Source organism: Colletotrichum gloeosporioides (assembly GCF_011800055.1).
Source record: "Colletotrichum gloeosporioides strain Lc1 chromosome Unknown consensus_50, whole genome shotgun sequence".
In the NCBI taxonomy this organism is placed as follows: domain Eukaryota; kingdom Fungi; phylum Ascomycota; class Sordariomycetes; order Glomerellales; family Glomerellaceae; genus Colletotrichum; species Colletotrichum gloeosporioides.
The window spans coordinates 1,151,288-1,178,683 of record NW_025544695.1 but is presented as its reverse complement, the minus strand read 5'-3'; the positions used below and the strand labels follow the sequence as shown (position 1 = coordinate 1,178,683).

The 27,396-nt window shown below is 54.2% G+C and overlaps 10 protein-coding genes across 10 annotated transcripts; 5 read left to right on the top strand and 5 right to left on the bottom strand.

Annotated features, from left to right (window-relative positions):
* Positions 1 to 565: 565 nt before the first annotated feature.
* On the bottom strand, positions 566 to 2,557 carry GCG54_00000828 (Anaphase-promoting complex subunit cut9; the record flags this gene model as incomplete). Its single annotated transcript, XM_045400960.1, has 2 exons — positions 566 to 2,337; positions 2,407 to 2,557. Coding segments are annotated over 2 exons (1,923 nt in total), but the record flags the coding sequence as incomplete, so codon positions are not given.
* Positions 2,558 to 4,541: 1,984 nt separating this feature from the next.
* GCG54_00000827 (Eukaryotic translation initiation factor 4E type 2) lies at positions 4,542 to 5,785 on the top strand (the record flags this gene model as incomplete). The annotated part of the gene is made up of 3 exons (XM_045400959.1): positions 4,542 to 4,573; positions 4,712 to 5,554; positions 5,608 to 5,785. The coding sequence occupies 3 exons, from the start codon at positions 4,542 to 4,544 to the stop codon at positions 5,783 to 5,785; spliced, it is 1,053 nt and encodes a 350-aa protein (XP_045263632.1).
* A 779-nt stretch (positions 5,786 to 6,564) lies between these two features.
* Positions 6,565 to 8,220, bottom strand: GCG54_00000826 (putative mRNA-splicing protein ubp10; the record flags this gene model as incomplete). The annotated part of the gene is made up of 1 exon (XM_045400958.1): positions 6,565 to 8,220. One exon carries the CDS (start codon positions 8,218 to 8,220, stop codon positions 6,565 to 6,567), a length of 1,656 nt encoding a protein of 551 aa, XP_045263631.1.
* Positions 8,221 to 8,830: 610 nt separating this feature from the next.
* Positions 8,831 to 12,104, top strand: GCG54_00000825 (uncharacterized protein; the record flags this gene model as incomplete). The annotated part of the gene is made up of 5 exons (XM_045400957.1): positions 8,831 to 9,944; positions 9,994 to 10,144; positions 10,195 to 11,138; positions 11,730 to 11,876; positions 11,968 to 12,104. 5 exons carry the CDS (start codon positions 8,831 to 8,833, stop codon positions 12,102 to 12,104), a joined length of 2,493 nt encoding a protein of 830 aa, XP_045263630.1.
* Positions 12,105 to 12,621: 517 nt separating this feature from the next.
* On the bottom strand, positions 12,622 to 15,435 carry GCG54_00000824 (putative U3 small nucleolar RNA-associated protein 13; the record flags this gene model as incomplete). Its single annotated transcript, XM_045400956.1, has 3 exons — positions 12,622 to 15,128; positions 15,178 to 15,205; positions 15,259 to 15,435. 3 exons carry the CDS (start codon positions 15,433 to 15,435, stop codon positions 12,622 to 12,624), a joined length of 2,712 nt encoding a protein of 903 aa, XP_045263629.1.
* Positions 15,436 to 15,808: 373 nt separating this feature from the next.
* GCG54_00000823 (uncharacterized protein) lies at positions 15,809 to 17,432 on the top strand (the record flags this gene model as incomplete). Its single annotated transcript, XM_045400955.1, has 2 exons — positions 15,809 to 15,844; positions 15,897 to 17,432. The coding sequence occupies 2 exons, from the start codon at positions 15,809 to 15,811 to the stop codon at positions 17,430 to 17,432; spliced, it is 1,572 nt and encodes a 523-aa protein (XP_045263628.1).
* Positions 17,433 to 17,646: 214 nt separating this feature from the next.
* GCG54_00000822 (Centromere protein S) lies at positions 17,647 to 18,088 on the bottom strand (the record flags this gene model as incomplete). The annotated part of the gene is made up of 3 exons (XM_045400954.1): positions 17,647 to 17,825; positions 17,880 to 18,003; positions 18,056 to 18,088. 3 exons carry the CDS (start codon positions 18,086 to 18,088, stop codon positions 17,647 to 17,649), a joined length of 336 nt encoding a protein of 111 aa, XP_045263627.1.
* Positions 18,089 to 18,961: 873 nt separating this feature from the next.
* Positions 18,962 to 19,405, top strand: GCG54_00000821 (uncharacterized protein; the record flags this gene model as incomplete). Its single annotated transcript, XM_045400953.1, has 1 exon — positions 18,962 to 19,405. The coding sequence occupies one exon, from the start codon at positions 18,962 to 18,964 to the stop codon at positions 19,403 to 19,405; it is 444 nt and encodes a 147-aa protein (XP_045263626.1).
* A 956-nt stretch (positions 19,406 to 20,361) lies between these two features.
* Positions 20,362 to 22,645, top strand: GCG54_00000820 (uncharacterized protein; the record flags this gene model as incomplete). Its single annotated transcript, XM_045400952.1, has 5 exons — positions 20,362 to 20,586; positions 20,640 to 21,642; positions 21,698 to 21,950; positions 22,238 to 22,522; positions 22,585 to 22,645. The coding sequence occupies 5 exons, from the start codon at positions 20,362 to 20,364 to the stop codon at positions 22,643 to 22,645; spliced, it is 1,827 nt and encodes a 608-aa protein (XP_045263625.1).
* Positions 22,646 to 24,330: 1,685 nt separating this feature from the next.
* GCG54_00000819 (uncharacterized protein) lies at positions 24,331 to 25,499 on the bottom strand (the record flags this gene model as incomplete). Its single annotated transcript, XM_045400951.1, has 2 exons — positions 24,331 to 24,484; positions 24,541 to 25,499. 2 exons carry the CDS (start codon positions 25,497 to 25,499, stop codon positions 24,331 to 24,333), a joined length of 1,113 nt encoding a protein of 370 aa, XP_045263624.1.
* Positions 25,500 to 27,396: the final 1,897 nt, after the last annotated feature.

Genomic DNA, 27,396 nt, shown 5'->3' with positions numbered 1-27,396 from the left:
CAAAGCGAAGCTCTAGAAAATGGGACTTTGGTACAATTGTTGGGAGCTTGCTACGATGTCGATTAGAGACTATAACGTTCAAGACCCAGCATTGAATCTCCGAATGGCTTGGCGGGCCGCCTCTTTATATGTTGTCCCTATCATGCCACCGACAGACTTCTCCGTAATCAGTTGGTGCCATTCAGCTCACTGGGTGCAGTCGGCGGTCGAGACACCAATTCCCCCGAACATGTCAGCCCGGCTTGTTTGTCCGCGTCCTAACCCCAGAGAATCTGCGCTAGCGACTCCGAATGCGAACAGCGGGCGTTCGACGGACAAGTCGGAGCAATTGTATTAATCAGTTAAGCGACGGAGAATGCACTATCATTCGCGTGGGCCAACAGTCGTATCACCTAGCTCCCACCTGTCACTTGCATCGCGATCCTTGAGTTAAGTTTGTCATTAAGCGTTATTTGTACTGCACACTTTGGGCTCATTTGATGATACGCCATGTATGCCCTAATCCTGCAGCAGACGCCGTGTGGTTTCGCGCCATCCAAAAAACATTATGGTGGCTTGGGGATGCTTAGTCGTCATCAGTCATCTCCATCATGCTCTCGCCCTTTTCGTCGTCGTCGTCCATCAGCATCGCCCTCGCTCTGCTGACCTTTGCTTTTCCTTTCGCGTCGCGTCTTCTGCCCGCTCGCTGTGCTAGGCGATCTCGACCTGCAACCTTTGCTATATCCAGTTCGTTTTCGAAAGCTTCTAGGTCGTCGCCATCTGCCACGTCGATGATTGATGTTTCTTCTAGAGCCTTGCTAAGGAGCTCCGTAGCGATGCCGTCTTGCGGGTTGATGGCGAGCGCCTCGTGTAATGGAATGACCGCCTTTTCAGGACGGCCTTCTTCGAGGTAGATGAGGCCCTTCGCGCAGAAAATGGCTGGGTCCTTGCCTCCCTGGCGTAGAACCTCGTCGAATTCGACGTGGGCCTCCTTCCAAAGGCGCAAACGGCGATATGCATGTGCTAAGTTTGTTCTCGGCGACAGCCATGCTTGAGGGTCCGAATCAATTTCTGCTGCGATCTTGAGGGCTGCTCTGAAAAATTGGACAGCCTCCTGTGGCTTATCCTGGTGGTATTTGACGATGCCCATCTCGTTGAGCAAGAGTGGATCCGTCTTGCATAATCCATATGCCGTCTTTAGGAACTCTTCTGCTAGTGTCATGTTGTTGAGAGCGTGGTTCTGCATGCCGAGGAAGACTTGTGGGAGATGAGTACCCATGAACAACCTCGCAGCTGTTGAATATGCCGAGATGGCCTGATCATGCTCTCCCTCAGCCGCAAAGGTGTGAGCAAAACCAATCCATGCCGGTCCAAAATGTGCGTCCATCATGCTAGCTTTGCTGAAGTATCGCCTGGCTTCGGCGATTTTGTCAATAGAAAAATAGTATATGCCCACAGCCAGCCAGGAACAAGGCTCTTCTGGGTGGGTATCTGCGAGGTCGTGGGAAATCAGGAACAATGCATTCTTCATCTTGAGTTGGTATAAGCAAGCCAAGTGTAGTGGGTGGATGCTGAAGTTGTACTTGTCATCCTGCAGGATGGAGTCGGTGATGGCGAGAGCGTCGCGGTAGCGACATTGTGTGAAGAGCAGGTCGGCTTTGGCGAGCAGTAGATCGGGGTTATCAGCAAGGTGGTAGTGTGTCGACAGCGTGTCGCATGCCGCGGTGAACGCTGAAGGCTCTCTGTATTTGGACAGCCGTGTTGTGTAGAGCATCTTGGTGAACTCTGCGGCTTCCTGTGACGAAGATACATCTCCAGAGACGCTGATGGAATCGAAGTCGAGTGACTCGAGGAACTGCCACTCCTCGTCAGGAGACAGTAGAGAGTTGTTCATGAGCTGCTGGAAGGCCTCGAAGCACTGAACGTCTATCTTGACCGCGTCCTTGTAGCACTCCTTTGCCCGGTCGAAGGCGTTTTGCTTGGCGTAACAGATGCCTCGGAGGTAGCACATGGCGGCTTCATATTTCCGGTTTGTGGCCTCTTCCTCTGCCTCTTCGCGAAGCTGTCTGTCTCTGGAGCTGCCCTTCGCATGAGCCCCTATCGCCCTGCCCAAGGGGGCCGTGTTCTGTGCCTTTCGCTTGTTACTCGCATTTGAGATGAGATGGGTTGGGTTTCGGTCGCCGAGTACAGACAATGCCTCCTCAAACCTCGATTGCTTGACTAGGCAGTGTGCAGCCAGGTATCGACAGGAGACGTTGCGGGAAACGAGGTCTTGTTTGGCGAGAAAGGTCTGCGCACGGGTATAATTGCCAGTTGCGAAGTGTACTTGGGCTAACCAAAAGGCGTCCTTCTCGTCATCTGGTGGTAGAAAAAAGTCAGAAAAGCTCATATGGAAGACATTGAATCAAGAGCTAAGGGCTGACGTACTGGTCAGGGCCAGCAACTTGTCGCCGATAAAGATGGCGGAGTCGTATTGGGCTTTGTTTAGGGCATCCTGCCTCCATTCCCGAAGGAACTTTTCCATGGTCGCGAGGCAACGCGGTTCAAGCCAGGAGACCCGAAAAGACAATCGGGATGGCTAATTCGGGAGCATGACCGAGAGACAGCGGCGGAGAGGGGCGGTGGGCTCGGTGAGGTCGACGTTGGACCGTTGAGATGCCGATCAGAGGTGTCGCGAATTGCGGTGGTGAGGTAAGCGCGGTCTGGCGTGTCGTGGAGCTGGGCTTTCTTTTCTTTGGATGACGCGCCGGGGATTGGAGGGACCAGGACGTGAATGCACTGTGCACTGTTGCTGCCCAGGGGTGTGGATCCAGTAAATGGCGGGGTAGGCCAACCAGACGACGTTTTTCCCAGGCACACCACGTGGGCGCGAAGTGGTCAAGTACCTGCCTACCTCTATCTGGTGGCTTTCACCATTGGTGTTTCGAGTTGCACCATGTTCGCCGTTATCCATCAGGCAGACGGTGATCTTATTGCATTGAATATGGCATTCGAGAAAGCGGCAGTCACGTCGAGGTGGGATGAACCGGGCAGCCGAGGTCAACGTGGCTCGGTTTAAGGTAAGGAACGGAACGGACGCACGCCTGTCGCAATGACTTCTTCTATTCCAGGGCTGGCTGGCGTGTGCTTAGACACTGAAAATATCCGCAAAGCACCTGCCGCTGCGCCCAACCTCGAGAAAGCTTGAGGTTAGTGTCCCTGATCTGTCAGCCTCCGGCGCCGATGCTCGCGCTCTCTTCAGGCATGGGCTGTATGCAGTATGTCATGACTCTGGGAAAGGCATTCAAACCTGCTAGGTAGCTTTTCGTGGTGGTGGCATGTGTTTCAGGCCATGCATCTCGAGTCCCCATCCGACCGTTGGACCTGGCCTCTGACAGACAGGACAACGACTTGGGGCCATCTCAAGTGCTGTTGCAGACGCATCTGACACTTTGGCCGCATAACAACGAGCCGAATGGTCTGATGGATACCTCCCATGTACCGACGGAGTACCTTTTCCATGGGAAAGAGACAGATTAGTGAGTAACTGCACGTAATGGACGGTGTGGATTGACTGCGGCAGCAGCACCCACTACATAATGCCAACAGCAGGACGGGGAAGCTCCAAGCTCGTGTTAGGTAAAAAGTATGCGCATAGGAGGACAGCCCCGGACGCCAATCCGATAAATGCAGATGGCGAAAAATGGACAGCAGACAGCACCTACCTACCTTACCTTAGGTACCCTGAGAAGACCAAGACCCGTCGGGCTTCCAGGTCAAAAAGCTGTGCTGTCGCGCCCAACGCAATGGTTGGCGGGCGGCATGGGCGTCACCAGCCCCGGGCCCCAGGGGACGGGATTCGCTGTGACCTCACTGTGGTGCGCCGTTCCAGCTTGCCCGCCTCCTCCATCGCGACTTCTGATTGGCTTAGATGCCAGTGGTGGAGTCATCAGGGGTGAGCCAAGCGAGGCGCTATCGCTCTATCCGCCATCGATAGCAAGGTGACGACTAAGGTCAAGAAAGGATGGACACTGATGCCCCATTATGATTTTTTTTTTTTTCTCTTCAAGCTGTTCATTGTTCTCCATCAGTTGATAATTCGCCCTCCTCTTCGTCTCACAAACATCGCTCCAAAACACGCACCTTACCGATCTCGCATTTTCCTCCACCGTCTGTAATACCCCCAGAATACTACACCTGCACGAGATACCAACAAACACACCCCGTCTTCCATCTTTGCTCCGCCTCTGCCTCGGATACCACCTACCTACCCTACCTACACTGACCCGGCCTCTTCCTAATCGAAGCTCGCTCGTTTCTCTCTCCCACCTTCGAGTCTCCAGTGCTGTCCTCCCGCCGCGAAACTGCCCCTGCAGGCCCTCCTCTCAACCGCCCGCCCGCTCGCCCGCCCGCCGCCGCCGCCATCCCGACCACCATCGCATCCTATTTTCATCCGTCTGTCCCAGCCGCCACAACTGCGACCAGAATTGTAAACCGAGGTGCCGCCGCCCTTGAAGTTTTTGAGGGATCGAATTTCCGATAGAAGTGTTTTTCATCTAGAAAAGTCTTCGAAAGCAGTCCCCATGGATAACAACCTATGGACCCGCCGCACAAAGTAAGTACACGGTACTAGTGCAGTTGCCTCTTTTTTTCCCCTTCACGGTCGACCTCGATATGCACTTTCTATTTTGATGCCACCCCGGTCGCTGCGCTGTGCATATTTCAGATCGCTAACATTGCGACCCGCGTGCAGCTCAGGCAAGCTTTCCCTCTCGACATCGGGCAATGGCAGTCCCGCACCGGGCGGTGACGCCAACCGTAACGGCTCCTTCGCCAAACGATTCGGCGGCGACTCGTCCTCACACGGCGGCAAATCAAATCCCTTCAACAGCGTAACGACCCCCGGCGGCATGGCTTCTCCGACTGCCTCTAACGCCTTCGGCCTGGGCTCCGGCGCTTTCGCTTCCTTCGGGTCTGCGAAGACGCCGAAATCCCCCGGCAACCCTTTCGACATGGCTATGGGCAAGATTGGCGCCAAGGCTGTCGGCGCGTCGTCGCATGATCCCTTGGGTAAGCCGTCCATGGCCTCCATCGCCGAGAATGCGGCGGGGAAGAAGGCGGTGGGCTCGCAACCAGCCTCAACTCGGACATCATCTGAGACCCTCCGCGTCCATCAGCTCAAGTACGAGTGGGTGACGTGGTGTCGGCCGCCCCAGCCAAAGGGCCAGCCGTACCAGGAGTACGCCAAGTCACTGACTCCCATGATCCACTGTAACAGCGTGGAGGAGTTCTGGGTTGGCTATCCGCACCTCAAGCGACCTTCGGAGCTGTCGGTGGGCTGGGAATACCACTTTTTCAAGAGGGGTGTCCGTCCCATCTGGGAGGATGACGAGAACAGGAGCGGTGGCAAGTGGGTGCTGCGCCTGAAGAAGGGCATCGTTGACCGGTACTGGGAGGACACCGTGTTTGCGCTGCTTGGCGAGGCTTTCACCGACTGCAGTGACGAGATTTGTGGAGGTGTGGTTAGCGTTCGCAACGGCGAGGACATCATCAGCATCTGGACGCGCTCGACCGGTGGACGTGTGCTGAGAATTCGGTAAGTGGACCTGCGTCGGCCCCGCTGAATGATGGTCACTAACATGAAAACAGTGAGACGTGGAAGAGCTACCTTAAGTGCCCTCCCAACACGATTTTCGAGTTCAAGTCCCACGACGAGAGCATCCAGCACAGGGCAGCCATCGAAGAGTCGCGCCGCGAGAAGCAGCACGACAAGCGATCCAACGCCATGAAGCAGTCCAGCGAAGAGCAGAAGCAGCCCACTTCCTGAGCCACCAAAACACACCTCCCAAGAACCCCGACACATGCCCTCCCAACCCTCTTCAACGGGCATCATGCCGGGGGAAACGCCGGCACGAGTTCAAATCCTTTCTTGCATTTTTTTTCCAGGCCATCTTTGATGTTTATTTGTACACTATCAGATTCCGTTTTCCGGGTCTTCATAGCATTCGGGTCGAAAGTCCGACGAAAACAACACCTTGTTGGGATAGGGATACCGAGTGGAGGAGAAGGGACGAAGAGAAAGCGAGGACAGGTCGCAAGAGGGCATGATGACTGCTGTTCGTTTTTTATCCAACATAGCAGGCTAGGGGGGAACGAAAGTGCTTCTCGAATTTATTGTCGGACCTCGGAGACGGGGGAAACGATACGATTCAAGGGGCGCAAAAAATGGGCAGCGGTCAACGTTTAGCGGTCACGTTGTTTTATGGATTGCACACAAGCGGTTACTTGGGGGATTGGCTAAACCCATCTTATCATCTTTGGGAGGTGTACACTACTGCTGCGTCGGGCGCAAGCACCGGCACGAGCTGGCTGCGCGGTTCGGAAAGGGGCCTGGACCGGATAGTCTCAATGACTACGAAATGAGCGTCAAATGATTTTTCTGGCATTCGCCGTTTTGCCGTGAATGTTCAAGTATCACGGCAACGTACCTACTAACGATATAAACCAAGCTCCTTGCGCTGGAAAAAGGTACAGATTCTAAAAACGCGCACTCTCTCTTCCGCGTTAATTCTTCATTTTACTTCATACACAATGTAGTTTGGAATTCTACGCCCTGCCCTTGCCCTTTGGCGTCCGCCTCCTCTCCCAAACCTGCAGATACGTCTCGCCGAGGTACAACAGCTCACTCTGCACCTTCTCCACAAACAGATCCTGGCAAGAAACCCACTCGTCGCGGCCCTTGTCCCGCAGCTGCACCTTCCACGTCTTGCGCTCCTCCCCGCTGTCCGCCACGTCCTCCTTCGCGCGGACGGCCTCGTGCACAACGTTGGCGACGAGGTCGTAGATGATGGGCTCGCCGGGCGGCCACTCGCCGGGGTTCGGCTCGACGTACGGGCTGACGTCGAGGCCGTTGGGGTCGAAGGTGACGATGGTCGGGTTGCGCTCTGAGACGAATTTGTTCTGGCTGAAGCGCTTGACGTGGAAGACGAGGTATGGTGGTAATGGGTGAAGGAGGCGGTAGCGCTTGCGTTGGGCCAGGTGTTCCTGGGCCTGTATGCCATCGTATTTTGAGAGGATGGTGGTTAGAGGGACCTGGGGGATGATGTTCTTTTCTAATTCGTCCTGGAAGAGCGGCGCAGCGGGCAAGTCAAGCGTCAGGAACATGAATCGTGTTGATGTTACTGACACGGCAGCGTCCTCGAAGCGTAGGCGGTCACCGGCGTCGGCGCGCGCGGTAATGGCTTGCGACTCGACCTTGAGCTTGCCTTGGAAGATGCGCTGCACGACGGAGCTGCCTGGCTTGGTCTTGGAGCCGCCGAGTCCGAGGTGAAGGTTGTTGAGGAACCATGAGAGGAACTCGACGGGGTCTGATTGCGCCGTCAGAGTGAAGCGCTTGCTCGAGAGGAGGGAGATCTCTTGGAGCAGCTCGTGAGGGGAGACATGAGCCTTAAACGCGCGCGGGTTCCAGATCTTGCGGACGAGGATTCCAAAGCGTTTCGCCAGCTCAGAACGTGATGATAGGTCTTCCAGCAAACAAAAGTTGCGCAGCGGCGCGACGTGTGACAGCGCTTGCACGATGACGTTGAGGTAGTCGTTTTCCTTCAGGTTGTTCATGCCCACGAACCCAGGGGCGTATTCCTTGCCAGCCAGCGTGAATGACGCGCGCAGCGGCGTGCGATCGAGCGCGGCGACTTCCTGCTTCGTATACCGTGGGTCCGAGACGAACTTGATATCGTCGAGTGACTTGGACTTGACTTCGTAGCCCTCGGGCAGGACGTAGACCTTTTGCGTCTGCATGTTGATGAAGACGTGGTGGTTCTCGTCGAGCGCGTGGAAGTAGGCGTGCGACTTGGGTCCGCGACCCTGGTAGTAGCGGCCGCATACGAGGCAGGCGTAGACGTTGATGTTGGATAAGCTGACGGAGCAGAGCTTCTCGAAGTCGAAGTCGAGGACGTTACGGTCTATCGTGTCGAGGTAGAGGTCGTCGTAGCCGTCTGTCGGGGCGGATTGGCGGATGGGGGCTTGTATGGGTGCCTCACCGTCCAGATCGCTTTCATCGTCGCCATCGCCTTGTCTCCCTTCCGGCTCTGCACTGCCGTTTGTCGGTGTTGCTGCCTCCTCCCTCTCTGCGATGTGCCCGTTTTGCTCGATTGGTTCGTTGGATACTAGGGAGTCGACTGTTCTCGAGCGTTTCGAGGCAGGCGAGGCGATACCTGCGATCTCGTCGAGGGACTCTTCTGCATGACGTTTCCTGTAAGCCATGCTGTGTCGTGGGGGTATATAAAGGTTTCGGGATTGTTGTCGGCAGTTTTCGCAGGCAGTGTACGAATATGTGACGCTGGGACAAGGCGCGGATGGATCAACGATGCGGCCCCCATTGCGTGCCTTTCCAGGCTCAAAAAAGTCGCCCGTCTCTCGGGTGATATGCTCACGCCCCACTTTTGCAACCACGCCCAGAGCTTCCGAGTTTTCTACCTACCTTGCCTTGATGTGCTGGGGTGACACCAGATATTTTCTTTCGACATCATCAAAAGTTCAAACTCATATTGATGCCTCCTTGTCAGAATGGATGCTCTAGCAATGGAATCAAGTCAGAGATCCATCTCCGTGTTCATGCCGCCGACTTGGGCTGCAAGAGCAAGTCATGCCAGTAGATAATGCAGCTGAGTGGCGTATGCGGACGTTGTAGTTGCCGGTCCAATTACACGAACAGGTCGCAGATGCAGCAAAAGCACAGCCTGGTCTATGCTAAGCCGGAATGACCTAATAGGCGCCCTCATTCTAGAGCATGTCGGTTCTCTCCTCCCGGGCGTCTCTCGAGAATATTTTCGCAGAACGCATGGCACTACAAAGCGATTGATGGCAATCGAAAATGGCAAGCTCACGGCCCAGTCGCCGCGAAGACTTTACCGTGGCATTGATTTGTGCCATTCCCATCGAATTTGATGCCGTCGCGCTGGCTTTCGATGAAATTTGGCCAGGAAACCAATTCGGCAAGGCACCCGGCGACTACAATTCATACACTCTGGGTCGAATGGGCAGTCAGAATGCCGTGCTCGTTCTGCTGCATAAGATGGGCAAGACGAGCGCGGCAAGTGCGACGACCAGTCTTCGACATAGCTTTCCATCTGTCAATCTAGCCTTCCTTTGCGGCGTTTGCGGCGGAGTGCCCAGTCCAAGCCCCGACGTCGAGATTCTACTAGGAGACGTGATCATCAGTGAGAGCGTCGTTCAGTATGACTACGGCCGTCAGTATCCCTCAAATTTGGTCCACAAAAACACTGCCAGTGATGTGTTGGGGATGCCCGTCAAAGAAATCCGAGCATTTCTCACTCGTCTGAAGACGGATTTCGGGCGCGACGAACTGCGCAATCAAATCTCTAATGCGATGGCACAAGTCCAGCGGAAGACTGTGGAAAATGACCCTTGCTCGAAGTATGTTCATCCTGGTATCGAGCAAGATGTTCTTTTCCAAGCGGACTACCTTCACAGACATCGGCACCAGCAGAACTGCAGCTGCAGTCAGGATAGCGTTTGCGACGAAGCCATCAAAGCGTCCTGCGCGGATTTGCAGTGTGATCCAGAAGCTCACTTACCCAGAAAGCGTCTCGATGCCCAGAACCGAAGAAAACGCGGGCAAGATTCTATCTCGGACCTTTTGAAATCACCGCCACGAGTATTTGTCGGCACAGTGGGCTCAGGAGATACCGTAATGAAATCCGGGAAACACCGCGATCGAATGGCGCAGCAACATGGTATTATTGCCTTCGAGATGGAGGGCGCCGGCGTATGGGACGAGATTCCCTGCATAATTGTCAAGTCGGTCTGCGACTATGCCGACAGTCACAAGAACAAAGAATGGCAGGGCTTTGCATCTGTGGCGGCTGCTTCCGCAACCAAGGCGATTTTCAACATGTACAACTTCGCTGCAGTACCAACAGCCACGACACATGTCTCCCAAGCTTCAGAGACACCAAGTCCAGCTTGTGAGTGGCTGAGTGGCTTTATCAAGACCTTCGACTAACCGCGATATAGTCATTGTCCCCTACACTGAAAATCCAGATTTTGTTGGCCGCTCAGAAATCCTCGAACGGGTGAAAGATCTTTTTGGTCACAGCGATACTTATCATCGCCCTGGCAGCAAGCCACGCTCTAGAGTCGCCCTTCATGGTCTTGGTGGAGTCGGGTATAGAGCCCTCCTGGTCATTTTCCTGTCTTTATGCTAAATGCTCTCAGAAAAACACAAATCGCTCTGGCCTACTGTTACTGGTTCAAGGAGAGGTTTCAAGACGCTTCCATCTTTTGGATCCATGCGAGTAACGTCGAACGATTCCAGAAGGCGTTCAGTGATATTGCTCGAGAATGTGAAATTCCTGGACATAACGACAAAGGAGTTGATATCTTTAAAATCGTCAAAGGATGGCTGGAGAATAGGCGGCGAGGCCGATGGCTCCTCGTAATCGATAATGCCGACGACACGGAGGTCTTCCTCCCCTCAAACCCCACCGCCGAAGCCGGTCCTCGAACAACCAGCTTAGGACATTCCATACCCGAATGTTCCCATGGATCAGTCCTCATCACCACAAGAAATAAGCAGGCAGGCCTGAAGCTTACTCGGGGAAACCCGCCGCCTATTGAGATTCAAAGGATGACTGACACAGAAACTACTCAGCTATTGCGCACACTGCTTGGAGATGAAAGTGTGACGCCTGCAGAAGCGTCACTTCTATCATCACGTCTTGAACATCTACCCCTAGCTCTTTCGCAGGCAGCATCTTTTATCCTTGAGAACTCAACATCTATCAAGGCTTATGTCGGGCTCCTGGACAAAAGCGACTCCAGTATGATCGACCGCCTGAGCGAGCCATTTGAAGCAGTCGGACGAGATACTGAGACCCCTCATGCATTGACAGCCACATGGGCCATCTCTTTCAAGCACATTGAGCAACAGAAACGTATGGCAAGCAACGTGTTGTATTTGATGAGCTTCTTTGACCGTCAGGCTATACCAAAGCAATTTGTCTGGGATTACTGCAATGAAAAGCTACGGAAAGCGTCATCCTCCGACGATGGCTCAGACCTGGCTGAAGATTCCAAAAAACATTTTCAAGTTGACACTGATTTGGAGGTCACCCAAGCCCTAGGGGTTCTCCAGGCATTTTCCCTCATCTCCAAGGCTGGTGATGACTTATTCGACATGCACAGACTAGTGCAACTTGTCACTCGAAAACAGCTTGCTGACGGGGGTTCAATGTCCGAATTTGCGACAAACGCACTCCAAATAGTGTGCAAAGTGTTTCCACAGGGGAAACACGAAAACCGAGTAGTATGTCTCCAACTGCTACCGCATGCGCTGGCTGTTTTAGGGCACGCGGAAGTTACTAGAGAGAAGCCACTTAAAGAGGACGCCTGGCTTTCACGTGATGTCGGTCAATTTTTTCGTTATCGAGGGCATTACCAAACGTCAAAATCGTTTCATCTCCGTTCCATAAACTTGCACAGCAAAGTTTTTGGGCCAGAGGACAAACGGACAACAGCAGCTATGTGCTATTTGACAAACGTATACTACTCTATAGGTCGATGGGAGGAAGCCCTTGAACTAGCATTGAAGGTGCTAGAAGTTGACCAAAGACTGAGATCAGAAGACACCGAATTGATACTAGGTGACAAAAGAATGGTAGCGACTGCTCTTAATGCTCTGGGACGCCATCAGGAGGCAGAACCGCTTTGCTTAGAGGTTTTTTCGAAGAGAAAGGAGACACTTGGGGCAGAGAACCCTGATACGCTACGGGCTGTCCACGAAATTGTCGACGTATACCGTCGGACTGGTCGATTAGAAGAGGCACAAGAGCTCTGCACAAGTCTCGTTGAGCTCACAAGCAAGGTCAGAGGCGAAGAGCATCCTACCACGCTGAGTCGTATGTCAGTGCTTTCCAGCATACATCAGAAGCTAAGAAATTATGACGACGCCGAGAAAGTGGCCTTGAAGGTTGCAGAAATACGAACAAGGATTCTCGGAGAAAATCATCCTCGGACTACTTCTGTTCTCGGGAGGCTTCGGAGCATATACCATGATATGGGTCGCGTCGAAGAAGAGAAAAGGCTGTGCCGAAGGCTATCGGAAGCCCAAGAAGGGTCTTAAGTGAATAAACTTGCACGCGAAGTGCATATACTAGCAAGACTATAGAGAGGGCTTTCACAGAATCGTTGTCTCTGAACTCCACTCAATGAACCCGCTATTTGCCTACTAAGGATACTAGGTCTTGCATATGTCCTGCTAAACCCTTTTGGAGTTGTTCTAAACGCAAGTATATTTTAGTATGCTGGCACGCGTGCTCGGTTTACAAACGCTAGAAACAAAAAAAGAGAGGTTTCACCTAAAGCGACAGTGCAGGAAGATCAGTAAGGCAAGACTCATTCGATTTCACAGATCTTATCAAGACCAGATCGCAATAGCGGCATCACTCAGGGAAAGTCTAGGGTTCAGACAACATCTTGGCCTAGCTGTAGTATATAGCGGAATTTGCGAGACGTAGGAGGCTGGAGGCACTCAAAACCAGTGCGAGTCCCGATGCTAAACCCTTTCATTCGTATAGGTAAATATGCATAAAAGACGAATATGTCTAGTATTCTACTACCTTGCCTTATAATTACTGTAGTTGATCAGGATGCCATAATGGCGTCTCTCTCTACATCCATGGCGTCGTCCATGGCAACATCCTCTATCGCGGGCGCAAGACTGTCCATCTCGCGCAGGGTATATTCCACCAGATAACTCTCGTCCACAAGCTCGTCCATCCTCCTGTAGTGTCGCTCCGTGTATACCTTGAGGGCGTTAAGCACCTCCTTCAAACTCTTCTGTCCGCGAGCCCCCTTCACTGAAAGGTTAGAGAACTTGGACGCAGGGTAGCTGCGCACCAGGGCCCACAGGATGCGCTGAGCAACAGCAGCTGTCCTGGCGTTCGTGTTCCAGTCACGCAACCTCAGGAGAAGGGTAAAGATCTGCTCATCGGAGAGAGTAGCAAGCACCTTGTCGACAGCCTTCAAGCCACAGAGACTGCCCTGATCGGGGGTGGCAGAGTTCACAACAGAGGTGAACAGGCTCAGCAGGCGACCGGGGTGGTTAAGCTGGAGGGCAAGAACAATAGCATCACGGTAAGAACCGGCATGGATGTGATTTTCAAGTTCTTGCTCCTGCTCAACCAGCTTCTGAGCGGCTTCCGTAGCGGCAGCCTGGGACTCAGCCGTGGTATCCTTCCAGAAGGTGACGATGGAGTCACCGTCACCAGAAACAATTGTGTTGTCACTGGAGTTGACGGCCAGCGCCCAGATACGGTCCTCGTGGTTGTCAAGCGTTGCCTCGGCTTCGCCAGAGTTGGCATCCCAGACCTTGACCAGGCCGTCGCTACCCGCACTAGCGAACTGGAGCTGTTTCTTGCCCTTGCCCTCGAGCTTCGGCATGTTCAGCCAGACAACCTTCAAAACACTGTTAGAGTGACCCTCAAATGTCCTGATGCAGGTGTAGTTGGTCAAACTCCAGAGCTTCACCGTCTTGTCGGCACTACCCGTCAAGACGACACCCTTTCCAGCAACCTGGCCCTCGTCTCCCTGAATGGCGGGGCACTGGGCAGGAGCAAACTTGATGGACCACACACCTCTGCGGTGGCCGCGCAGAATACCCTGGACTTCGCCCTCGGCCACGGACCAAATCTTGACCATCTTGTCTTGAGATGAAGAGGCAAAGAGTTGACCGGAAGGATGGACATCCATAGCGTTGATATCCTTGTCGTGCGCCTTTCTGGTGAAGACAGCACGGCCGCCCTTCTTCCCTTGCTGAGCTTCCCTCGGGATATCCCACTTCTTCACAGTCTGATCTTGAGAGCCAGTCAAGAGGAATGGCGGGGGATGGCTCAAGGGATCCTTGAACTGTGCTGATGACTCCTGTGGGGGCTGCTTGGGCAGAGCAACTGCGCCAATTGACTCGGTGTGACCCGTGAAGGTAGCATAACATGTGAAAGAGTTGTTCTCGGGGTCGATGCGCCAGAGACGAGCAGTGTTGTCCTTCGCACCCGTTGCAACCCAGTATCCCGACCAGTCAATATCCAAGGAGACGATAATGTCATCGTGACCCTTCAGTAAAGCCAGGTCTTGACCAAAGTATGTGGAGTCCTCTGTGGTAGCGTTGGCGTCGGAGTCCTTGACGGAGACGATGCGGATGTCTTCGGCATTTGTAGCGAGGGCGAGGAGCGAGCGGTCGGGGAGCAGGTAGGTGAGATCGATGATCGAGTCGTGGGTGCCGGAAATACGCCTGAATGGTTCGAGCAAGGAGCCCTCAACGTCATCCTTCTCGGGCACCTTGTAGAGTGCAAGCGTATGGTCCACTTGTACGCACAGCACAAAAGGAAGCTCGGGGTGAGAAACAGCGCTCACAATGCCCTCCGCCTCAGCCTTCGCAGGCTGCTCCTTCGTCAACTCGCGTCCCGTGTCAGTATCCCAGATACGGAGGCAGCCCTTGGCGCCCGCGGAGTAAGTCAGACGACCGCCGTCAACAAAACCAACAGCCTCAATAAGCTCCAAGCAAGGCACGATCTTCCGAATCTTCCAAGACCTCGCATCCCACCAGATGATCGTCTTGTCTCTGCCTGCCGATACGATGGCGTTCTGTTCGGGGGAGTAGTCCAGGCCTTGGACGTTGGAAACGTGGGAGTCGAGGTTTGCAACAGCGGCGCGTTTGTAGAGATCCCAGACTCGAACCTTTCCATCTTGGCTACCGGACACCAACCGCCAATTTGTCGTCGTAGAGTTGTCGTCCTGCTCCTCGACCTGCTTCGACTTCTTCCCTTTCTTGCCAACCTTCTCAACTTCAAGGTCGTTCGAACGAGCAGCAACCTCGAAGAAATGAAGAGCGGAAACGAGAACACTTGGTCCGCGGAAGGTGTGGGTAACGTAGCCTCCGACAATGTCCCAGACCTTAATTGCTCCATCCGTTCCTCCGGTCGCAAGAAGCGTGCTGGTTCGGTCGACAGCGAGAACGACGACAGGGGTTCCGTGTGGCTTGAGGGATCTCGTCAACTTCGCTTCGATCGTTCCGTCTTCGGTGGTCTTCAGAGCGTAAATCTTCATGGACAAAGATCGGGAGCAGGTGATGAGGTGAGACCCGGAGGGCGTCACTAGATTCAGCGTTAGAGATTGCTCAATGATGCTGGTATGCATACGTACAGGTCAAAGTCGAGATTTGTTCGCCATCCTAGGAGTGCATGGTCAGCATCGCGTCAATTGAGTGCGGTCTGGGGCGCATACGCCTTCGATCTTTGCAAGATGCTTTCCGTTAGAGGGGTTGGTCAAGATCACGTCCTCCCCAAGTGGTGTGGCCAAAATCTTGGCGCCATTGTCCAATGCAACAGAGCCTCCAGTGAAGATAGGCCGAATGACCTTTTCCGGTTCGAAAGTGGTCTTGAACGGTTGTTTGCTCGCCATGATGTTGGTTGTAGAAGCAACACGAACAATCGCGATAAGCATTGCCGGGCGAAAAGTCCAGAAATTTTTCTTTCTGTTGGCGGGATGCGCTTATCGATAGCGGTATCTAATCCGAGCCCCACTTCGTGCTCCAGGAGCTACCCCCGGCACCATTCGACAGCGACAGCGACAGCTGCTTCACTGAAGCACATCCCGGCGCATTCTCTCAAACGCATTATAGCTGCTGACATCTGAAAAGCAGCCACAAGGCCACTTTTTGCCCTCAAGTTGACAGCAACGGTCTTGCCAGGGACTTTGAAGCAGCGACAGTGAGACGACCAATTCAAGTCAACCACATTGTCGCACATATGTTGGAGCGCATCTGTGCCCGAAGATGACGAGACAAGGCCCGTTGACGGCTCAAGCCTTGGTAAGCACCTCCGCAACCCACCAGGGCCACCGCAGCTGATAGGTTTACTCAGGGCCGGTCGCCATACGACGATGTTGTTGAGGGTGAAGGCGAAGCCGATCCTCGGGCGCCAGAGCAACAATACGACAACCGCGGCCGACCGATCAATCCCGAAACCAAGCGTATGAACCGGGACATGGTCCGATCTCATAACGAGGTCATGCAGGTCATAGGAGTTGCGGAGCCTGACAACACACCCTCTGCGGCAGAGGTTGATTCAGTGCGACGATACTTCAACTATGAAGATGCCGTGGGCACTCGGCTCCTTCGCTTTGGGCGAGCACTGGAGATCGGAGGAGTTTGGGGCATCAACGGTATGCGACTGCGCATTCTTCTGTATAAGCGCTATGCAGACATTTCATTCTTCGAACTGCTCCAGAACGAAATCGGCAATCGCTCGCTCGCAAGTGCCCTCGGTACTGGTTTACCAACCTTCCTGGGTGGTCACGTCTTCAAAATGGCTACTTACTACCTCTATCCCTTCCCAAGGAAGAATAGGTGGTTAAACATGGGTCTATCCTACATCCGAGTACACCTCCAGCTCTACGTGTTTCTCCAACGCCTAGACATCATACCATCCAGCAGATGGTTCCCGTCACTGAGCTTCTTCATCCCGGGATCGCCTTCTTCGCCTATTGCAGCGCCAGAACCGCCAAAGGACTTCAGCGTCGAGTCGTTAGCACAGTATGCTTGCGCCTGGTGCATCAACGCTGTTCCCTTTGTCTCGTTTGTTGTTTGGGGACAAATCTGGACCGAAGTGACTGGTCATCTGTGGCAAGAGTTCTACGGAAGGCTGCCAAACACAGTGCATCATCGCAAGCCTCCCCCACCTCCCCCACCACCGGCGCCGATCCCCGAGATACCGGACCCAGAGCCGGAAATCGAACAGCCCCAAGACGAAGCTATTCCGGAGGTGCCAATTGAGGCACTTGGCGGGGTTCCCCAAGAGCCCAATGACGGTGCCCCAGTTCAGGCAGTCCGCCGACAAAGCACATTCTCAGCAAGAGGAGACGAGTACGGTAGCGATGATGACGAGGATGGAGGCGTCAGTGCAACACTCATCAGCTTCGATGTTGAAGCTACTGACTCCACCGATGCGCCTCCAGGCCTCTGGTCCGCAGAGCTTCGACCAAGTACAGGACCAGATAGCGCCTACGGCCACGCCTCCGTGCAGTACATGGACACCATGCTGACTAGGCTCCCTGCATGCCTCGCATCAGACATTTTCACAGTCATCTCTGGTTACGTGCTCGTGTCTCCGTATGAGGCTCTTTCACTCAGACTAGTCGCAAGGTCTTACAGGTCCAGGATGGGGCTTCCTTTTGATGATATCCACGAGATCAATATCTTCAGTGGTATGACATTGAAGGGCATCACCAACTTTTTGGGGTTGGAGTTCCTGCACCTGGTAATTGCTGGCGAACTTTGGACGATCATCACGTCCCTTGCCCAGTGGTTTCACCTCACTGAAGAAGAGTGGAAATTACTAAACGAGTTAGACGAGGCCGAAGCAGCCGAGGAACGAAGAAGACAACAAGAACAGTCCTAACATGGACCAGGGGTTGATGTTTTTATTGAGGCATGTAAGAGTAAAATGGCGTATTTGGCGTTAAGCACGTGCGGGATTACGAGATACCTCATCACTTGAATGGAAAAAGTGGCAAAGCATGTCTCTGTTTCGTTGCTGAATTCATTAATCTTGGGTATCATAAATGCTACGACGTCTTTCATGGTGGGAATGCGAACACCGCCAGCCTATGGGATTACCTCCTCTCCTTGCCCTTGCCCTTCTTGTGCTTGTCGGCTTTCTTTTGCTCAACAAATTCCTTCACAAGGTCCAACAAGTCGGGGTTCTTCCTTGCCAGAAGCACCACGTCCTCTGTCTGCACTGTCGACCTCCTGGCATGTCGACTGAAGTTTTCGAGGTCAATGGCGACGGACTCTGCGGGTAATTTAGCCCGGAAAGCACATAGGCATATACTTGCATATCTCTTACCTATTTGGGACCAAACCATCTCAGTCAATGCACCGATGAACTGCGGTGTAGCGTTGCAGTTCTGCTTCAGCGACTCCTCATCGACGATTTTGCCAACGGCGAACCAGAGTGCGGCCTTAAGGCGCTGAATGACGGATTAGACCAGAATTAAGCCCCCAGCTGTGGAATCCGCTTACCTCACGCTGCTCTTCGTCCATTGATTCGGCCATCGTGAGTGCGATAGACGTGAGGTGCGTTGAAGTCCGTACCACTTTACGCGACAGACGCGTCTCCAGTCCCTGCGATGCTCTGTTTGCCCGATGAAAGTAGAATGACAGCCGAGAAGCTAAGTTTTGGCGCGTCAAATCAGCAGCGAGATTGCACGAATTGCGTGAGCTGATGGTTGGGCGCTCAACCTTGAAGGTCAAGTTGATAAACCAAGCTGCGTGAACACTGAAGATAATCACATGATCTCGCGTTTGATGACTAAGCGTCGCTCTGGGTGGCTGGGCAGGTGCTTCCTCGCGGGAACCTTCTTCCAAATTATTGTTATGTTGTAATCATATCCTATAGATTTCACAAGTATCAATCCATACTAGAGATCTTTCTGAGTTCAGATGAATAGCCAACTTGTTTCGCGGCTTCTTGTCCTGTTCTAGTGGTATTCCCTCTGCGTGTACCTTGAGGTTTTCCAATGCGAAGAAACGCGCTGTGACATCACTGGCGAACCCCCTGTAGGACCCTTGGAAGTCGCTGCACCAGTGTGAGCTTCCAGCGTTTCTCCAATGCCGTGCCCACCAATTGGCCGGAGCTAGCGGGTTCTTCCACGTGGGGCCTTTGGAGCAATTTTGACGCCGTGCGGGCCGACTCTCAACGTCGCGACATTTTTCTCTAGCCGCGATTCCTCATCCGCATCAATTCTCCTTTTATTATTCCCTCAAGGCCGCCACCTCATCCGGCTGACCCGACTCAACTATCTGCAACGATCACATATAACGCACGACTTTCTCTCAACTCGCAAAGCGCAAACCGACTCGGCGGGCTTTCCTCCACACGACCGTTGCCTCTTAATCCCCCCCACTTTGCGACACCAAACCGTCAAAATGGCCGGCATCTTCGACCTTGTGTCCACCGTCTGGACGCGCTTCAGCACCAACCTGCGCGGCAGTCTTGAGGGCATGACGCCCGAGAAGTGGATCCGCCTCGTTATCATCGTCGGCGCATACTGCCTCGTCCGTCCCTACCTCATGAAGCTGGCTGGCGGCAAGCAGATGAAGGAGCACGAGGCTCCCATCGAGGACCTCAACGCCCCCAAGGCGCAGGTCCAGCCCAACACCCTGCGCGGCCAGGTCGAGATTCCCGAGAACAGCGACGACGATGACGATGACGCTCCCAGCTCTACGACGGCGACCGACTGGGGCAAGAAGGCGCGCAGGAGGCAGCGCGACGTCCTCAAGAAGATGATTGACGCCGAGGAGAAGAGACTAGCTGAGCTGCAGGAGGATGATGAAGATAAGGATATCGAGGAGTTCCTGGTCAAGGAGTAAAAGACTGGGGAATATGAAAGCAAAGGCGCGGCTTTTTTGATGGCGTTCGCTTGGTTGGTCGTCTAGCATCATTAATATATATCTACCGGTGCTTTTCTGGCTACCCTCTTGTCTCGTTTTGCAAGTTGTTCTTGCGGATGAGGCTGATGTTCTTCACTGATTGACGGGGTCTCGAGGAGTGCATCTACGAGTTTGATGTACCATACAAGTGCGCCACTGTACAGGTTATGCTGTTTTCAGAGAGGTACTTAAATTGAAGATGTAATGGTTCAAGATTTGTTGAAGTGTCCAGAATACTTCCATCAAAACTAGGTTAGTTGTGAGTTTACTCGCAAGGTACGTTGCTGCTGCTCGTTGAACCAAAAAGTCCGAAGATCTACTTAAGCCGTGTCGATGCACACTCAAAACGCACAGTTATGTATGACTTTAGTCTGTGATGTTAGTCCGTGGCGCTGCCACCTCATAATCATAGAGAACTCTGGACCATACAAAGATTCAATACATGTTTGCTTACCTCCAAGCACCGAAGTCGCCAAGTGTGAAATGAAGCCGCCTGCATTTGTAGCGCTCGGACCACAATCCGGTCTGAACAGGGATAGAGGTGCCACTAAAGTTTGTGACCCCCTTGTCTGCTCCACCGACCGAACTGCTTGCACTGTTGGACTTTGAGAAATCAGCATCTGGGGCGCTTTCTGAACGCGTCTCTAGAAGCAAGGGTTTCGAGCTCTTTCTTCCTCCAAATCATTCGCTCCACAACCTGCGCATCAGGTTGTTGCCGTCGCCAAAGGGGATAGACGAAAGCCTTTGCGACAGACAGCTCATGTGGCTCGCGGTGCAGGCAAACCCACCGATCGATTGCGAAGCGCGCAAACGACACTGTTCTGCGACACCAACGACACCCCCGACCGGCGGCGCGAATATCAATACCTACGTCCACTGACTGGGGTCACAGCAGAATGGCGACGTCGGCGCTACCTGCCGTCATGGCATCTGGGTCTGGCGATGCTGCCGCAGGTGCGACAATCGCCAACGATGCCCCGGCTCCCAGGAAGTACAAAGCCTCCGATCTTCCTCTGCCGTCTGCCACCCGAGCTGCCATCGATTCACTGGCGCACAGCTTCAAGAAGAAGGGAGGCTACGACGCAATTCGTAAAGAAGTGTGGGACAAGTTCGCTGCCAGCGTAAGCCTGCACTCTCATTTGGCCATCGGCTTTCCTGCTAACGGACGATTCAGGACTACGAGGAACAAGTTACGAAAGCCATCCTCGAGGTCGCCGAACACGAGGTTCAACGAAACCCCCACCAACTTCTCACACTCGACCGCGGAAAGGCTGCTGCCCTTATTGATGGCGCTCTCGAGCGATCTGGCGTTTACCAAAAGGCTGAGCAAGTCATTACGCAGCTCATCGATAAGAAGGCGATTGAGGAGCGAATGCGCCAGCTTCGTCGAGCCGACATTGGCGAGGAAGAAGCGACCGCGGAGCAGCAGCGAGGCGCCAAAACAGACGAGGAATACCATGCAGATACTATGGGCAGAAGAGCTGAGCGGGAGAGAGTACGCGAAGAGCTAAGGCAGAAGGAGCTAGCTATCGAGGAAGAGAAGCGAAAGATCGCTCGAGAGGAGCGAAAGAAGGTCGAAAAGGAGCGCGAAAAGGCGGAGGAGCAGCGCAAGGCAGAACGAGACGCCCGCAGAGCCGCTAGGGAAAAGGCTCAGGCTGAGCGAGACGCCGAACGAGACGAGCGCCGCAGACAAAGAGACAGGGAGCGAAGTCGAGACCGGAACCGCGACAGGAGTCGAAGCCGCAGCCGTCGAAGAGACCGCGACCGCGATCGCGAACGTGACCGTGAACGTGATGCCGAGCGCGAGCGTGAGCGGCAAGAGGAAAGGGAACGGAGACGGAAACAGCGAGAAGAGGAGACTGAGAAGGCCAAGAAGAACCTCACCCAGGAAGATATGAAGAGGCTCGAAGAGGAAGCCCTTTTGGATCTCTTGCGCGAAAGCACCCACGGCGCAGCGAAGCAACCCGAGATGGAAATTGATGAGGCGCTGGCTCCCCCGCCTAGAAAGCTGGCACCAGCGTCTGCTATCATGCCTATCAAGAAGGTTTCTTCGCGCGATTCGCCAAAAGTCTCGGAATCCAAAAAGCCCTCTGATCCGGTGGCAAAGAAAGAAGCAAGAGATGGCAGTGTTGCTGCCGCGCCAAAGGTTGGGCCGACAGAGACACGGACCAGAAGCCGTAGGCGGTCGAGAGATGGCGGAAAGGATCGTGAACATGATCGTGACGATGACAGGCGTCGCACGAGAGATGATGACGACCGCCGCAGACGTGATCGTCGTTCCAGGTCACCCCGCCGGGATCGTTCTCGCGACAGACGTGACAGATCTCGCTCCCGGTCAAGACCTAGGCGCGATAGGAGTCGATCTCGGATACGCACAGAGAGGCGAGATAGGACTCGTTCTCCTTCCCGTACCAGAACTCGACGCGATCGGAGCCGTTCTCGCACAAGACACGACCGTCGCGACAGGAGCCGTTCCCGATCTCGCGTTAGGGACCGCAGCCGGGATCGGCGCAATGACAGACGGGACAGAAGTCGCTCCCGAACTAGGACAGAGCGCCGTGAAAGGAGTCGCTCACGCACTCGGGTGGAGAGGAGGGATAGAAGCCGTTCTCGCTTGAGATCCGACAGGCGCGAACGGTCTCGCTCAAGATCTCGACCACGCACGGCAAGACGAGACCGCAGCAGATCTCCCATGGGCGAGAGGCGCGAGTCTGCTCGTCAGGATCGCAGTCGTTCTCGCACCAGAAGAGATCGTTCTCCTGATCGGGCTAGGGACCGAGAGAAGGAGCGGGACCGCGACCGCAAGAGTAGGTCACGGTCGCGTCCCACTTCTTCAGCAGTCAGGTCAGCCTCCAAACTGGACAAGGAACAGGAGGTTAGAGAGACAACAAAAATGGACGAGGTTCGGAAGCGGGAGAAGGAAGCCAAGGCATACTTGGCCGCACAGCGCGAGGCTCGTGAGAAGGGCATGCCCGTCCCAGGAATCGACGACAAGAGGAGTACAGGAGAGCGGTCTCCAGAAGCCAAACGGAAGCGAGATCTGGACGAGATCGATCGGTACGTGCCTCCCGGTAGAGACAGGGAGCGGCCGCACGATCTGTCGCGTGATGATCGTGAAGACCGCCGCCGCAGCCGGTCGCGGAGCAGAAGTCGGGCCAAGGATCGCGACAGAGAGCGTGATCGAGACAGAGATCGAAGAGATAGAGACCGTGATCGCGACCGCGACCGCGAGAGAGACCGTGATAGGGACAGGTCCAGAGATCGCCGGGATCGGGACAGGGATAGAGACCGTGACCGTGACAGAGATCGCGATCGGGACCGCCGTAGCCGGAGAGATAGGAGCCTCTCATCACGCCGGGACCGGAGGGATCGGAGCCGCAGTCGAAGAAGGAGCAGAAGCCGCTAGAAGCCGCTGGTTCCTCTTCCTGTGGCTGAATACCCCACGGACTTCAAAGGAAATCAACAGGCAAAACGCAGCTTCTCGCGGTATCTGAACGGTTAGGCTGGGAAAAGGGGGCGTTCTAAAGGGCTGTACTAAGGATTCATAATTTCATACCAGCTATGGCAAAGTAGCAACTGTACAAGTATAAAACACATGGTACTATTGAAGATGCTTTCCACAATGCTTCGTCGTCCTACGTTTACAGGTAAGTTACCTAGGTAGTTTGAACGGTCCCGACGCCGAAAGCTGGCCGGCCCCACTTCATGATTCGGGCTTGGGCCGGGTGCCGGTGCAGGATGATCGGGCGGCTACGGCGCACGATAGGGCTTAACGAACGGCGGGGAATCCCGGTCCTCGAACAGCCGAGTCCATGATGCGATGATTTCTCTCGCTTAATCATCGCCCAGGGCTTCAAGTACAGAGAGAAATGCACCCTCCTTGCTCGAAGGCAGGGTACCCAAACCTTGGTCCCAGATGACAGCGCCTAACGCGAGTCAAGGAAAGGCCCTTCAGTGTCGGAGGCATGGACTTTAAAGACGTCCGCTGGAATCCGAGTATTTGCTGCGCGTTACCTGGGACGCCGTTGGTGTACGCCGTCTTGGCTGTGATTATTCAAGGTTCTCCCGCCGGTATTGCGGTAATCTCCCCAGCCTCAGCCCATTCGTCGACTTGAAACCCGTAGGGCAGGTCACCGTTGCGACAGTCTCGGATCTGTAAAGTTAGATAAGGATTGCAATAGAGTATTCCAGGGCCACCCTTTTTGAAGTTTTTTTTCTCTTTACTTTTCTTCGTAGCTACAAGTAAATGATGGAGAAACCCACCTTCTCTGATTCGCTCTGTGGTTCGCTGTCTTGGCTTCATTTGGGTTACCTTTTTCACTGCTAATTTGACTTGATGGTGATGGTCACTTTGTTCAACTAAAGTTTGATCGAGGTGCGCGAGTTTGATGGAGGGGAGGAGGGGCTCTGCTGGAATTAGGCACGCCGAGTCATGGGAGTGCCTGATATGGGACGTGGAGGTGGGGGGCCTTTCCGAGTTGCTGAATGGGCGTCACGTCTCAGGAAGTTGCCGGCGGTTCCGTCTGGGGAAACTTTATTTTGGCCTCTCGGACGTCTCCTGCTGCTGCTTTGGTTCTTTTCGGTGCGATGGGAGCGAAACCGAGTGTAACGATACCCGTTGGGCTTACTCAGTGTAGTAGTGGATGGGAGTTTTACAGAAGTTGTGATGGTGACATAGATTGCCTCACTGGGACTGCAGTGTAATTGATATTTCAAAAATAATGGTTAATAAAAAATCCCTTCTATCGCAATCCTTGCCTGCCCGCATATCAATGATGCGCCCGAACGCCTGTCATCCCGTCTTTCCTGGGTCCCCTTCCAGTATCAGATCACTCTACAATCACAAGCCCAACACTGCTGTCAGCTCAGTCCATTAGACTGGTCTGATAGTCCCTGAAGTTTGCGTTGGGCGGATCGCGGTCAACCAGATACTTGAACTTGTCGGGGTATCGCTTGATGTAGTCCGGGATGTCATGGTTCACCTCAATGCGGTCAAAGTTGGAGTCGCCTCTGCCAAAGCTGTGCCAGTGTCGTTAATAACGTGCTCTGAAGGATGCCTTGACAGGAGAACTTACATATCATGACCCAACCGAGCCACTTTGACGATCCATTGCGGGTCCTTGAACTCGGGCTTGTTGAATTCGGAGTGCGAGAACGAGTTGATCTTCTGCGCCATCTCTTCAGTGGTGCTGAAGCAGTAACTGCAGTGCCACCCGCCCTGGTTGAAGTGATGATCGTTGGCGTTTGAACGCAGATCGTCCGGCAGGACGGTATCCTTGCCGCGGAACAGCGTTGCCTGCGGATGGTTCCAGTCGTTTCTCGAGAGCCACTGGTACGAGTAATAGTAAATCTTGGAGTGAATCGTAACCCGGGTCGGCACCTCGCAGTTGCGCAGCGCGCGGAGGACCTCGGGCTTGGGGATCTCGTCGACGTCGGAAACAAGAAGGATGTCGTCCTCGGAGGCCGCCTGCTCGCCCGTCAGGCCGGGGATGACCTGCTCGTACATGGCGTTCCGGCTCAGCTTCTCACGGTCCCAGGTCGAGCCGTCCTTCATGGCCTCGAGGTCCATGGTGCGCACGATCATCTTGTCGTGCCAGGGCTTGAAGAGGTCCCAGTTGTCCTTGACGTACAGCGGCTTGGGGTGGTCCGTGAAGGTCTTGTCGGACTCGAGGATCACAAAGTAGTCAACGTACGGCGCCATCTGGCCGAGGCGCAGCTCGAGCATCTCGATCTCGGTGTTGACGAGGAGGAGGTCGTAGATCTTGCGCTTGCGGACGAAGTCCTCGGGCATGGACTTGAGGCGGTAGTGGTCGCAGTACTCCTCCGCCTTCTCGGGCGAGAGGATCTCGGTTTTGGCGAGACCCGTGCTGGTGTCGATGCCATCGCTGGGCGGCGAGCTGTACTGGGAGGCGATCTTGCGCACCCTGTCTGCCACTTCCGAGGGGGCGTTCACTCGCCAAACGAACCAGATGAAGACCGCTGAGGCAAGAAAGGCCAGATACTTGATCTGGTGAGACGAAGCGGATGCCTTCATGACAGGCAAGGTGTGTTATAACAATATAATGTGGTAAAAGAGTGAAAGAAACGCCCGAACGCTGCTCAATCCAGGTGAGCTTCGGTATGAAAGAAGGAATGACCGACGCCGGATGAAGAGGATGTGAGGGGAAGAGACACACGCGTACCAGCCAAATATGAGGTAAAATACATGGGCCGATGAGGGGTGTGGCCTGAAGTACTTGAACTCTGAAGGGTTCGATGGGGGCCGTGGGCTCACAGCAGACTTCTACAACGAGTTGGTCCACGCTCCCAACTCGAGCTATGCATATACGTCGATTTCAACCCCAATAGATAACAGCTCGTCGCATTCTTGGCTGTGCAAGATCAGCATGCAGCTGAGATTCAGCTACCCCGTCGTTGCGAGCCTTGTGCGTGACGGCGATAGAGTGATGGCGTCGTAAGTCGGCATCGGGAACAGCGACATGTCCTTTGGCTTGTCATTAATGCCAGTAAACTCAAAATTATTCTTGGGTACCTACTCATGCATGCCGCTCCTTGTATCGTGTGATACCTGACCTATCTGCCCGGTTCCGTTCCGTGGTGTCTCGACGTTCCTCCTGATGGCAGTTAGTTGGCTGCTCGAGTAACAATCCTTGCAGTCTCTCGACTCACCAAGACAACTTGGTCAACTCTTGGCGATGTGCCTCACCATCGCGTTTGTTCAGTGATTTAGTCGCCTCACTTCAACCGCCGAGATGGACACTCAGGTCCTTAGAATAGGCATCTCGTGCCGACGACGGCTGCCCCCACACACTCGTCGCACGAAAGTGGCAGGTCAATTTGGCGGTTTTCCATGGTGGTTGACAGAAGCCAGAGCCGTTGTTGGCTGTCAGCGTGGGAAGACACACGAGAAACCTCAGGTTGTTGGTTGTCGGCCGTGGGAGATGGGGGCGGTTTCAGGGGCGGCGTCTCAAATGTAAGGTCACCAACGCAGTCGTTATCTGGACGGCAATATGAATAAGCTTCTTCTCTTCACATGGGCGACATTCCTTTTTAGAGGGGAAAAGACCCTATATTGCTGCCCTGAAATGCAACTATGATTCGGACCCCAAGAGAGAGTCCGAGGCTCGTCACAAGGGACGGGATGCAGTCAACCAACAACGCCGCAACTCACCCTCGCTGCAAGTGAAATAAATTCATTGCCTACAAGTATCAATTTCGCTCCCTCGCAAACGGAGAAGCGCGCAGCCATGCAAAATACACAGCAGCACAGGCGAAGAGCAATCCCCACCGGTCCATTTCGGGCTAGTTGCAGCCTCCAACCCCTGTCCGCAGAGCTTAAATTAAATAAAAACATGACACCGAGACCCCAGCAGCCTTCGCAGCAGCAAGCAATTCAGCGGCAAGCCGGGTCTCTCGGCGCGCGCGCGCTATTGTTGGTCGTTTGAAGTCCGGGGTCCTGGCAACCTGGGTGTTGCGGCACAGGCTCTGGCCTAGCACCAGCTCATCAATACGATGCAATCGCGGGGCCCGGTCAAACAAACTTTCTTTGGTTGATGAACGGGGAAACTGTGTGTCCCCTTTTCCCCCTGCCTGTGCGATCGCAGCACTGAGTCTGTCTCTGGCAGTGTGTCTTGTGCTTGTGTGCAATGTCTCGTTCGCCTGCCGGAACTCACTCACTCACCACCCAAAGCTCCGGGCAACTTTCTTTTCTCCAAGTACAACCATACCTTTCTTCTTACCTTGCCCTCGGATCTCACTCAGATCGTCGCCAGGGCTGAACTGGACCGTCGCTCCGCTGTCAACCCCGTCTTGACTTCCCTTCCTCGTCCGAACACCTCCCGTCTCTAGAGTTGCCTTCCTCTAAAGTCGCATTCGAACCGTCAGTGACATCCACCACCACCGCTGGGTCTGAGTCGCACATGGCATCCCCT